This window comes from Anolis carolinensis, chromosome 5, assembly GCF_035594765.1.
Source record: "Anolis carolinensis isolate JA03-04 chromosome 5, rAnoCar3.1.pri, whole genome shotgun sequence".
Classification (NCBI taxonomy): Eukaryota; Metazoa; Chordata; class Lepidosauria; order Squamata; family Dactyloidae; genus Anolis; species Anolis carolinensis.
The window spans coordinates 1,607,567-1,621,392 of NC_085845.1; the positions used below are offsets into that span (position 1 = coordinate 1,607,567).

Below are 13,826 nucleotides of genomic sequence, written 5' to 3' on the forward strand. Positions count from 1 at the left end.
ATCTATCCTGTTCTAATACACATAGACAGATTAAAATAACAAAGGTATAGATAGCTACATCTTGACTAATAGAGGACAGAGGTGCGTCCTCTCTGGAACAAAGCAGGAAGCTGGAATGGCGACCAAACCTCATGGGTCTGTTCTTCTCTAGGGCCATAAACATTCCAAAAGCCAAATTGGGGAAGTTCCGTCAAAGCCCTAGGAGAGATCACATTTCTAAAGCATCAAAGGGTGGGTTGACCTAAATAGGACGGGAAGCAGGAAACAATGGTAAATCCTAATCAAAGCATACAAGGAACTGGGGAAGGTGTCCCTAATTCTTTTCTAGGCTTCCTATCTAACCATAGAGACTTAAGCAGTGCAGGATGACATTTTTTCTCTCTCAACAGTATGCTCCTGCCTGACCTTTGGGCATTTTCTAGTCCTCCACTCCATCCGGAGGGCTGACTTGTGACTTCCCGTGCCTCCCTTTCTCTCTCCACGCAGAAGTACTTGCGGAGGAGGAAGTTCTGCCTCTGCGCCACCTTCTACTCGGCCACCATGTTGCAAGACGTGGACGACGCCATCCAGTTCGAGGTCAGCATCGGGAATTACGGCAACAAGTTCGACAACACCTGCCTGCCCTTGGCCTCCGCCACCCAGTACAGCCGGGCCGTCTTTGATGGTGAGCACCGTGTTCGTGGGGGTGGAAGAGAGAAAGAGTAAAACACATACAACTCCCCATGCTTAGGTAGACCCGTGAATCCAATCCTCTCACGGCCTCCCCATCCAGCTGCGCAATGGGGTGGACTGTCTCAAAGGCAAGCAGTTAGTTCTGATCCCTAAAACATTGCAGAGTCTTGGTCACAGTTAGCAGAGATTTTGTAGTTAGTAGTAAGTAAGTAAGCAACTTTATTCTTATACCCTGCCACCATCTCCCGACAGGGACTCAGGGCAGCTAACAAAACAAACACAACAGTTAAAACACATTACAGTAAATAAAACCACAATAAAATCGACACTATAAAACAATACATTACAATGATAATAAAACTCATTATATATATATATATATATATATATATATATATATATGTTTGTGACCTGGGCTTGGCCCCATGTAAGCCACCCCGAGTCCCTTTGGGGAGATGGGGCGGGGTATAAAAATAAATAATAATAATAATAATAATAATTATTATTATTATTAAAAGCATAAAATGAGTACAGACATAGTAAAATGGAATGAACCACCAGGTTAATGGAGGGGGGTAGTATGGAGGGGACATTTGAACTAAAGTGCAGTAATGTTATAAAGTGCTGTGGGACAAACGACAAAATGGAATTTTTTTAATCGTTTACAGGGGATGGGTGTCCGGTTAATTATAAAGCGTTAATTATAATAGCACAGTCTCTGACCTTGTATAGTAGCTCATCTCTAGAATAAGCAGCACACTTGAGCTCTGGCTTTCATCCAGATGTTTTTGGAGGTTTACAATAATAATAAAACTTTATTTATACTCCACCCTATCCTTCAATCGTTCCTTAAAAAAATAATAATCTATCTATATAAAAATGTAATATGCGTAATTCCCATGGAGTAAACAACAAAACCACTGGACCAAATCACACCAAATTTGGCCACAAAAGACATAGTTATCCCATCCATGTCTTTCAATCAAAAAACCCTGTAAAATTAGGTCCAAATTACAGAAAACCTCCCAGAACCAAAAATTACTAATTACGCATGCGCAGAGGCCCCTGAGAAACTTGATGACGTTAGCCAGGTGGGCGGGGCTTCAACGGCTACCGTGCGCCAACACTCGAGGCATAGATTGGGTTCCTGGGAACCATCAAAATGAATGAAACCTGGCAGCCAGCATTAAAAAACTCTACAATCTGGACAGTAAATAAAGAACAACACTCTGAAAATAAGGATATTCCAGACAGGAAACAACCAGAGCCAGCTCCCAATAAAGGATGTCAGAGGGACGATGGGGTGAGACTATGGTTGCCATGCAGAGTGGGTTCCAAAAATCATCATCCCAGTCTCACCGATCCCTCCTCCTCCAGGCTGCCTTCTCATACGGAGAATCAGCACTGGTCAACAAAACTCCAGCAGTCGAAGGGTCAGTTGAAATCCAACTGTTCTTTATTTTTATTTACATCACTATATACAGTTACAGCCATTTACAATAAGTCCCAGACACATGGCTGTGTCTCCTCGGCTACAGAGCAAAGCATTCATTGTCCATCTTCAGTGAACGCTCACGCTGAACACGCTAACACTCCCCGCATTCCACAGATCATGAAGGAAGTCCCGGTCAATCACTTGACCCCATTGGTCCTGTGTTACATCAATCAAAGCAGGTTCTTATTAACTCCATAGCTACTGAAATGCCTTGCCGAAACTCACACAGAAGGCATTTCTAACAGCCTAGATTGATTTTAACATTTCACACAGTTCACAATACCCTGACGAAGGATTCCCGCAGGGAAGAAAGAACCATGCTTTATTTATTTATTTCTTTGCAGTATTTATATTCTGCCCTTCCTTCTCACCCCGAAGGGGATTCAGGGCAGACCACAATGTACACATACAAGGCAAACATTCAATGCCATATGAACATAGAGACAAATACAGAGACCTGAGGCAATTTAACCTTCTCCAGCTTCATTCCGGCCACAGGGGGGAGCAGCTACTTCATCATCCACTGTGAAGCCGACTTCCTCATTCCAAACGCTGCTGGACGATTTTAATGGTGTTGTAAATTAGTTAAATTAGCCTCCCCACATAAGTGGTACCTAAGTTTCCTACTTGATAGATGCAACTATCTTTCGGGTTGCTTAGCTCAACAACGAGCAGGGCTATTTTTTATTTCCATGGTCGGGTGCTCACTCCGACATGGGCTGGCCTCGAACTCATGACCTCTTGGTCAGAGTGATTTATTGCAGTTGGCTCCTAACCAGCCTGCGCCACTGCCCGGCCCAGCTTTGAAGCAACAGGACCATTCATTGCTAATCAAGGTGACTAATTACAACACTCATATTTGCTTCCACAAACAAATATTTATTTATTTATTTATTTATTTACAGTATTTATATTCCGCCCTTCTTTCTCACCCCGAAGGGGACTCAGGGCGGATTACAATGAACACATATAGTGTTATGATTGAGCCTCATGGCTCTGTTACTTTGAATCTTGTGGCGTTCTGTCCTTGACATATATGGCAAACATTCAATGCCAACAGACAAACAACATTCAGTTTTAGACAGACACAGAGGCATTTTTTAACATCTTTCCAGTTTCACGATTCCGGCTACGATTCCGGCCACCTACTTAGGACTACGCAACAGCAACACATGGCTGGGCACAGCTAGTTATTAATAATTTTATTACATTTCCATTCCATTTCTTTACAAAATACAATCTCTTTTTGTTCATTAAGAGTCTGCTTCGTTGTTGTTGTTGTTGTTGTTATGGCACCTACCCATTGCCAGGGGTTCACTGAGAGTCTCTTGTATGTATTTTCCTCCTTGTTAAAGATTTGGAAGGCGTTCCCTGAACAACCGTGTTAATGCATTACGTATGATGATGCCACCAAGAGCTGCTCTCTGTCACATGGCTCTTGTCACCTATATCTCACAACCCTTGTTTATTTTCCAATCCCCGTAACAGGCTGCCAGTACTACTACCTGCCTTGGGGCAACGTGAAGCCCGTGGTCATCCTCTGGGCGGATTACAATGAACACATATATGGCAAACATTCAATGCCAACAGACAAACAACATTCAGTTTTAGACAGACACAGAGGCATTTTTTAACATCTTTCCAGTTTCACGATTCCGGCTACGATTCCGGCCACCTACTTAGGACTACGCAACAGCAACACATGGCTGGGCACAGCTAGTTATTAATAATTTTATTACATTTCCATTCCATTTCTTTACAAAATACAATCTCTTTTTGTTCATTAAGAGTCTGCTTCGTTGTTGTTGTTGTTGTTGTTATGTGTCACGACCCAGGCTACAGAGCACCAATAACCATACGCAGAGGCCAGATTCTATCTAATATCTTTATTAAGGAAATATATAAAGTTAGTAAAAGCAAATGTAAAAGTTAGTCCAGAAGCAGACCTTTCAGGAAAGGTCAAAATTAGTCCAAAGAAACAATGTCCAATACGAAATATTAAGGTCCAAAGTTGTAATCCAATAACCGAAACACTCACTTTGCCAGGCAAAGTGAGGGGAGATGACAAGGTCCTTTAGTCCATGAACTTGAGCAAGGCTAGGAAATAACTTGATACTTGAAACAAGGCTTGAAACGTGGAACAAGGTAACGAGGAACAAGAACAAGGTCCGTGGAATAACTTGGTAAAATCCGTGAAACAAGGCAAGGGTTAGTCCTGGGAAACAAGGCAAGATCCGTAGGTAAACAAAGACTGGGAAACAGGAGCGGAGGCTGGAAACAAGGCAAGGCTGGAACGAGGCTTGAATCGGAGCGCGCTGTCCAGACACAACTCGCTCCGGAGGCTGACGAATTGACTCCGCGAAGTTACTACGCGGGTAAAACACCTATATAGTCTAACTTTCCCGCCGAAGCAGTTCTCTGGGAACCAGAAACGAAAGCTAAACTCTGAGACCAGATGTCTGACTCCTTAAAGATTCTCACGAAAAGCAGACTTAATTGGGTACATTCTTAGCTGCTATCCTCGCACTCCTGCGCGAAGCTGCTTCCAAACCCCTCTGTTGTTTACAAAACTCATGGCGAGAGAACACGGGAGATGTAGGCTCAGGGTTTGTTTGACATACTTCTGGGACACAACTTTCTTGCAGGTGCAAGGTTCCCAGATCTGCCTGGGAAAGATCTGGCTGAGAAGATTCCAGTTCTGACTGGGAAGGTAAAAAACCCAAGTTTTCTTCTTCATCAGGCATTATAATGTCATGAGCAGGACTACAAGGCCCATGAGTCATCACACTATCCCCCTCCTCAAGGCCCCTCCCAAACTGGGACTCTCTCCCCGAGGCGCGAGGTCGTGGCTTGGCGGGATAGGTCTGATGAAAGCGACGGGTTAGATCAGGAGCATGGACTGTGGAGGCGTCTTCCCAAGAGCGTTCCTCAGGGCCAAAACCCACCCAATCAATGAGATATTGCAGGCGGCGGCGGTGAAAGCGAGAATCTAAAATGTCCTGAACCTCGAACTCGTCCTCCCCATCCACCAAAATAGGGACGGGGGCCGGCCGGTCTACATCTGGCCGTACACCATCCGCCGGAAGGAGCAGGGAGCGGTGAAACACTGGGTGAATGCGCATTGAACGCGGAAGTTGGAGTTTGAAAGTCACGGGGTTTAATTGTGCCACCACTGGATAAGGGCCAATGAAACGGGCATCTAACTTCCGGCAAGGGCGGTGGGAGGGCAAAAAGCGAGTGGACAGAAAAACCCGATCTCCTACCTTGATTTCGGGGCCCGGCTGGCGATGTTTGTCCGCGTGACGTTTATAGTCCTCCTTGGCTTGTTCCAGTTGCTGAAGCAAAAGTTGTTGCACCGCTGTGAGTTCCTGCAGCCAATCTTCTGCTGCGGGAACTTCTGAAGTTTCAATGACAGGGGGAAAGAAACGTGGATGGAAGCCGTAGTTTGCAAAGAACGGCGTTTCTTTTGTAGAAGCCTGGACTCCATTGTTGTAGGCAAATTCCGACAGTGGTAACAGAGAAGCCCAATTGTCCTGTTGGTAGTTTACATAACAGCGAAGGTACTGTTCCAAAGTGGCATTGGTGCGCTCCGTTTGCCCATCCGTTTGGGGATGATGAGCTGAAGATAAACGAGAGTCTATGCCCAATAGTTTTTGTAGTGCCTTCCAGAAACGAGAGGTGAATTGGGATCCACGGTCTGTGACCAAACTCTTGGGCAATCCATGTAGTCTGAAAACATGTTGGAGGAATAAATCTGCAGTCTCTTGGGCCGTGGGAAGACCTTCACAGGGAATGAAATGGGCTAACTTGGTGAAAAGGTCCACCACCACTAGGATCGTGGTGAATCCACAGGAAGGTGGTAAGTCAGTGATAAAATCCGCAGAAATTATTTCCCATGGGCGAGATGGGTTAGGAAGGGGGTGTAGAAGCCCTGAGGGCTTCTCCCTTCTTATCTTGGAGCGCTGGCATACTGGGCAGGTGTTAACCTATTTTTCTACATCCTTGCGGATCTTGGGCCACCAGAAATCTCTTAGGATCAAATGCATGGTTTTAAATAGTCCGAAATGCCCTGCTGGTTTGCAGTCATGACACAGACGAAGTATTTTTTCCCTGCCCGGTCCGGGTGGGATATAAACATGATTTCTATAGCAAAGCAGTCCATCTTTAAGCGAAAAGGGAAAGTGCAGACCTTGACGAAGTTGGTCCTGCGTCCAAGCATCTGCTTGCTGACTAGCCCTGATTTCTTGAGCACAGATGGGCCCTGGATTAGGGGGAGTTGAATCAATGGGAGTGGATTTGGTGTTCCCCACTGTGAGCGTGGCAAAGTTCTCGGGTTGTAGTAGTTGGGATTCAAAGGTCTCCTTGCGTCCCGCAGCGTATTCCGGTTTACGTGACAGGGCGTCTGCTTGCTTGGTTTGGGCTGGGGTCACATAATGAATCTGGAAGTTGAAACGTTCAAAGAATAAAGCCCAACGTTGCTGCCTTTGATTTAGCTTGCGGGCAGTTCTTAGATGTTCTAGATTCCGATGATCAGTGTGGACTTCAATGGGAAATTTGGCCCCTTCTAGCCAATGTCTCCAAGTTTCAAAAGCTGCCTTTATGGCTAATAGTTCCTTTTCCCAAATGGTATAGTTCCTCTCTGGTGCGGTTAGTTGACGAGAATAATAAGCACAAGGATGAAGGTGATCTCCCACCGGTTGTAGGAGCACAGCCCCAATTGCCACATCAGAGGCGTCCGCTTGCACCACAAAAAGGGTTTCAGGATCTGGATGCTGAAGGATTGGCTGGGATGTGAATAATTTCTTTAGTTGCTGGAACCCTTTCTCTGCTTGATCAGTCCAGCGGAAGGGCCGTTTTCCACGGATGCAGCTAGTGATTGGGTCAGACCAGCGGGCAAAATCTGGAATGAACTTGCGGTAGTAGTTCGCGAACCCCAAGAATCGCTGCACCTCCTTCTTGTTAGTTGGCGCCCGCCATTCCAATACTGCTGAAACCTTGGCTGGATCCATGGAGAGCCCTAGAGGCGAGATACGGTATCCAAGGAAATCTACCTCTTGTAGATCAAAAGCGCATTTTTCCAGCTTGGCATAAAGTCCATGATCCCGCAATCGTTGTAGCACCATTTTGACGTGGTTCTCATGTTCTGATTGTGATCTAGAAAACACCAAAAAATCGTCCAGGTAGATTATCAAGAACCTATCTAGATAGTCCTGGAAAATGTCATTGACAAAATGCTGGAACGTTGCGGGAGCTCCGCATAATCCATAATTCATAACTCGGGACTCGAATAATCCGAATTTAGTCTGGAAGGCGGTCTTCCACTCGTCCCCTTCTCTGATGCGAACTAAGTTGTAAGCTCCCCGAAGATCCAGCTTGGTGTAAACCTTGGCTCCTCGAAGTCGGTCTAGTAGATCCGAGATTAAGGGCAGGGGATAGCTGTTCCGCTTGGTGATATTATTCAATGCTCTGTAGTCCACCACCAAGCGTAATTCCCCTGACTTCTTTTTCACAAACATCACTGGGGAGGCGGCTGGGGATTGAGAGGGTCTGATGAATCCCTTGCGAAGGTTTGTCTCTATGAATTCCCTGAGAGCTTCTTGCTCTGGTTCAGTCAGGGAGTAGAGATGCCCTCGCGGGATCGGGGCCCCCTCCACCAAGTCAATGGCACAGTCATAAGGTCTATGTGGGGGTAACCTTTCGGCTTCTTTTTCATTGAATACATCCCAATACTCGGAGTACTTCTTTGGCAAGGTGATGATGGGCTCGGTGTCTGTGGCATGGCAGACCTTGGCTACGAGGCAATGATTTTGGCAGTACTTTGAAGCAAACTGCAGTTCTCTGTTGGACCAGGAGATGCTTGGGTCGTGAAGTGTCAGCCATGGAATCCCCAAAATCACAGGGAAATGGGGAACCTCAGTAACAAAGAAGGAAATCTCTTCCATATGTTCCCTTATCCACATCCTGGTGGGTTCCGACCACTGGCTTACGGGGCCCGTCTTGAGAGGGCGGCCATCGATGGCTTGCACCACACGGGCATTCTTGAAGTCATGATATTGTAATCCCAGAGAGTCGGCATACTCTCTATCAATGAAATTGTTGGTAGCTCCTGAGTCTATCATGGCGTGGATCATGACGGGTCCCCTTTTTGCTGACCATAAGGTAACCACTAGAAGGAACAGGACCCCGGTTGGCGGCTCTTGAACGGGTTTCTTGACCGGGTTGGCGAGCCTCTCTACGCCCGGTCGTTGGCTTCCCCCGCCGGCTGTGTGCCAGCCGCCTCAGACGCCTTCGTCTCCGTGGAGGACGCCGCCGCAAGACGGGCGGCGGGCTTCCCTTTGGCTGGGCACTCTCTGGCGAAGTGGCCCCCATTCCCGCAATACCAGCAGAGATTTAGGCGTTGGCGGCGGGCCTTCTCGGCGGCATCTAATCTGGGACGCACATTGCCCAGCTGCATCGGCACCTCCTCGCCCCCTCTGGGGTATGGGGATGGTGGTGGGGGTCTCCACACTGGACGCGGCTGAACGCTGGCGGGAGCGGAGGGTTTTGCCCCAGCTCTACCGCTCTGGCCTCGGACCCACTGTTTTCTGTTGGCAATCATGACTTCAGCCCGTAAACATTGATCGATGAGTGCTTCCAGCGTTTGGGGAGGATCCACCTTGGAGATTTCCTCCAGCATTTCAATGTTGAGACCCTCCCGAAATTGTCCTCTGAGGGCAACATCGTTCCAGCCGGTGTTGTGGGCCAGCACTCGGAACTCGGCTATGTACTGAGACATGGGTCTGTCTCCTTGGAAGAGGCGGCGGAGTTTGTGCCCGGCGGCCTCCAAATTGTCCTCGATTCCCCAGGTCGCCTTAAGGTGGTCCAAGAAATGTTGCGCTGACCTTAGATGTGGGGAGGCTTGGTCGAACAGAGCCGTCGCCCAGTTAGCCGCTGGCCCGTCTAGGAGACTGTAAATCCACGCCACCTTGATGTCTTCCTGGGGAAACTCGGCATCACGGGCCTCTAGATAAGCTTGGCATTGGCGACGGAAAACATGAACCTTAGAAGCTTCTCCAGTAAACTTGGTTGGCAACGCCATGGCCGGAAGACGGATTCCGCGTTCCTTCAAACCCTTTATTTCCCCATCCTGTGCATTGAGCTTATCACGGATTCGGTCCACCTCATCCTTGTCGATGGTGTAGGTAATCGGCTGGCCGCTCGGCCCAGGTACGACTCCGGTAGACATTCTGGCCGAGGTTAATTGGTGCTTAGGGTGGCGGAGTCAAACTGTCACGACCCAGGCTACAGAGCACCAATAACCATACGCAGAGGCCAGATTCTATCTAATATCTTTATTAAGGAAATATATAAAGTTAGTAAAAGCAAATGTAAAAGTTAGTCCAGAAGCAGACCTTTCAGGAAAGGTCAAAATTAGTCCAAAGAAACAATGTCCAATACGAAATATTAAGGTCCAAAGTTGTAATCCAATAACCGAAACACTCACTTTGCCAGGCAAAGTGAGGGGAGATGACAAGGTCCTTTAGTCCATGAACTTGAGCAAGGCTAGGAAATAACTTGATACTTGAAACAAGGCTTGAAACGTGGAACAAGGTAACGAGGAACAAGAACAAGGTCCGTGGAATAACTTGGTAAAATCCGTGAAACAAGGCAAGGGTTAGTCCTGGGAAACAAGGCAAGATCCGTAGGTAAACAAAGACTGGGAAACAGGAGCGGAGGCTGGAAACAAGGCAAGGCTGGAGCGAGGCTTGAATCGGAGCGCGCTGTCCAGACACAACTCGCTCCGGAGGCTGACGAATTGACTCCGCGAAGTTACTACGCGGGTAAAACACCTATATAGAGTCTAACTTTCCCGCCGAAGCAGTTCTCTAGGAACCAGAAACGAAAGCTAAACTCTGAGACCAGATGTCTGACTCCTTAAAGATTCTCACGAAAAGCAGACTTAATTGGGTACATTCTTAGCTGCTATCCTCGCACTCCTGCGCGAAGCTGCTTCCAAACCCCTCTGTTGTTTACAAAACTCATGGCGAGAGAACACGGGAGATGTAGGCTCAGGGTTTGTTTGACATACTTCTGGGACACAACTTTCTTGCAGGTGCAAGGTTCCCAGATCTGCCTGGGAAAGATCTGGCTGAGAAGATTCCAGTTCTGACTGGGAAGGTAAAAAACCCAAGTTTTCTTCTTCATCAGGCATTATAATGTCATGAGCAGGACTACAAGGCCCATGAGTCATCACACTATGGCACCTACCCATTGCCAGGGGTTCACTGAGAGTCTCTTGTATGTATTTTCCTCCTTGTTAAAGATTTGGAAGGCGTTCCCTGAACAACCGTGTTAATGCATTACGTATGATGATGCCACCAGGAGCTGCTCTCTGTCACATGGCTCTTGTCACCTATATCTCACGACCCTTGTTTATTTTCCAATCCCCGTAACAGGCTGCCAGTACTACTACCTGCCTTGGGGCAACGTGAAGCCCGTGGTCATCCTCTCCTCGTACTGGGAAGACATCGGCCACAGGACGGACGTGCAGAACCTCCTCTCTGGAGCCGCGGATCGGCTGGTGAGTGTGAAAACGTGCGAGGACGGCGGGATTGGAGGCTTACGTGGGGGTCACCAGGCACATGGAACAGGGTGCATCTGCACTGTGGAATGAATGTAGTTGGGCACCACCTTAACCCAACCTGATGCAATGCCGTGGAGTTCTGGGAGTTGCAGTTTTGGAAGGTCTTCCACCTGCTCGCCAATTCCATAGGCTTGAGCCCTTCCAGGTAAAGTGAGGTCAAGCTGCATTCATGCCACAGTATAGAAGCCATAGTATCCCTGTTATCATATTATTCTTTGCAACCGGAGGTGCAAAATGAATGTAGTTTGACCTCCCACTTTAATGACTATGACTGAATGCTTTGGAATCCTGGGAGTTGTAGTTTGGAGAGGCACCAGCAGTCTTCACCTTACATCTTACCTTCTCTCCTGCAAAATAAGCACAACTTCCTTCCACCTGGACTTTATACTCCTATTGTTGCCAACTAGAATCACATTGGCTTTTTTTAGCTGCTGCATCATACTGTGGGCTCATATCGAGCTTGGAGTCCCCTAAGATCCTTTTGCTCCTATGGACTGTTTCCAAGCCAGGAAACATTATTTTGTTTCCTGCAAAATAAGCACAACTTCCTTCCATTCCTATTGTTGCAAACTGAAATCACATTGGCTTTTTTTAGCTGCTGCATCATACTGTGGGCTCATATCGAGCTTGGAGTCCCCTGAGATCCTTTTGCTCCTATGGACTGTTTCCAAGCCAGGAAACATTATTTTGTTTCCTGCAAAATAAGCACAACTTCCTTCCACCTGGACTTTATACTCCTATTGTTGCCAACTAGAATCACATTGGCTTTTTTAGCTGCTGCATTATACTGTGGGCTCATATCGAGCTTGGAGTCCCCTGAGATCCTTTTGCTCCCATGGACTGTTTCCAAGCCAGGAAACATTATTTTGTTTCCTGCAAAATAAGCACAACTTCCTTCCACCTGGACTTTATACTCCTATTGTTGCCAACTAGAATCACATTGGCTTTTTTAGCTGCTGCATTATACTGTGGGCTCATATCGAGCTTGGAGTCCCCTGAGATCCTTTTGCTCCCATGGACTGTTTCCAAGCCAGGAAACATTATTTTGTTTCCTGCAAAATAAGCACAACTTCCTTCCATTCCTATTGTTGCCAACTGGAATCGCATTGGCTTTTTTAGCTGCTGCATTATACTGTGGGCTCATATCGAGCTTGGAGTCCCCTGAGATCCTTTTGCTCCCATGGACTGTTTCCAAGCCAGGAAACATTATTTTGTTTCCTGCAAAATAAGCACAACTTCCTTCCACCTGGACTTTATACTCCTATTGTTGCCAACTAGAATCACATTGGCTTTTTTAGCTGCTGCATTATACTGTGGGCTCATATCGAGCTTGGAGTCCCCTGAGATCCTTTTGCTCCCATGGACTGTTTCCAAGCCAGGAAACATTATTTTGTTTCCTGCAAAATAAGCACAACTTCCTTCCATTCCTATTGTTGCCAACTGGAATCGCATTGGCTTTTTTAGCTGCTGCATTATACTGTGGGCTCATATCGAGCTTGGAGTCCCCTGAGATCCTTTTGCTCCCATGGACTGTTTCCAAGCCAGGAAACATTATTTTGTTTCCTGCAAAATAAGCACAACTTCCTTCCACCTGGACTTTATACTCCTATTGTTGCCAACTGGAATCGCATTGGCTTTTTTAGCTGCTGCATCACACTGTGGGCTCATATCGAGCTTGGAGTCCCCTAAGATCCTTTTGCTCCTATGGACTGTTTCCAAGCCAGGTGCCAGCCATCCTATTTCTGTGCCTTTCTCTTGTACTGCCTGAATGTCATTGTGTTCATTTCTCCTTGTTGATATTCATTTTGTTCATTTCGGCTGATTGTCTCTCGCTCTGTTGTGGTTGTTTTGACTGCCCACCAGGTCTGATCTTTGCTGCAGGCTCAGACCTCCAAAGAAGGGCAAAAGGGGCCTTTTTGGACTGCCGCTCCCATTAGCCCCCGGAAAAACCACCTCTGAGGGTCCTTTAAAAACCTTGCCTTTATTGATGACTTGGATGAAGGTCTAGAGGGCAGGCGGATCAAGTCTGCAGATGGGACCATACGAGGAGGGACAGGATGCACAAGGACCTTAACAGATTAGAGAGATGATTGGCCAAAACTAACACAATTAATCTTCAACAAGGAGAAATGTAAGATACGACACTTAGGCAGAAAAAAATGAAATGTAAAGATCCCAGATAGATGATAATAATAATATAATGCCTGGCTCCACAACAGTCAGAAAGATCTTGGAGTCTCAGTGAAGAACAAGTTGAGTATGAGCCAAGAGTGTGATGCAGCAGCTCAAAAAGCCAATGGGATTTTGGGCTGCATCAGAAGGAATCCAGTGTCCAGATCAAGGGAAGTCATGATAACTCTCTACTCTGCTTTGGTCAAGCCTGTTTACCTGGAATCCCAGAGTGTTCAATTCTGGGCCCCACAGTTCAAAAGAGACATTGGCTCTAAGCTGGAAGGTGTCCAGAGGAACAAGGATCCAAGGTCTGGAGACCATGAACAATCCCTATGAGGAGCATCTTAAAGAGCTGGGTCTGTTTATCCTGCAGAAGAGAAGGTGGAGAGGAGACAGGAGAGGAGCCATGAGTAAATACAGGGTGTTTGAAAAAGAACTCCCTATTCACCATTGAATTTAAATGGTAAATAGGGAGTTCTTTTTCAAACACCCAGGAAGAGGGAGGAGGTTTCCTTTCTGCTGCCCTGGAAACTAGGACGCAGTGGAGACACGGGTTCAAGTTACAGAGAAGGAGATTCCATTTAAACATTAGGAAGATCTTCTTGATCACAAGAGCTGTTCAACAATGGAACCTTCTGCTTTGGAGCGTGGTGGGAGCTCCTTCCTTGGAAGCTTTGAAACAACTTTCCTTAGAGGAGCAATGGTGACATGATGGGTTAAACCCTTGTGCCGGCTGAACTGCTGACTTGAACACCTGAAGGTCAGCAGTGTGAATCTGTGAGATAGGGTGAGCTCCCATCTGTCAGCTCCAGCTTCCCATGCGAGGGTGTGAGACAAGCCTCCCCACAAGATGGTAACACATCT

General features: G+C 46.9%; 1 protein-coding gene across 8 annotated transcripts in view; it reads left to right on the plus strand.

Moving 5' to 3' along the window:
- dysf (dysferlin) overlaps positions 1-13,826 on the plus strand; it is a 312,999-nt gene that overhangs the window by 115,350 nt on the left and 183,823 nt on the right. For all 8 annotated transcript variants that reach the window (XM_062983273.1, XM_062983274.1, XM_062983275.1 and 5 more), the window contains 2 exons: positions 487-664; positions 10,603-10,727. In XM_062983273.1, the coding sequence (XP_062839343.1) occupies positions 487-664; positions 10,603-10,727 (303 nt within the window). The remainder of the gene's footprint in view (positions 1-486; positions 665-10,602; positions 10,728-13,826) is intronic.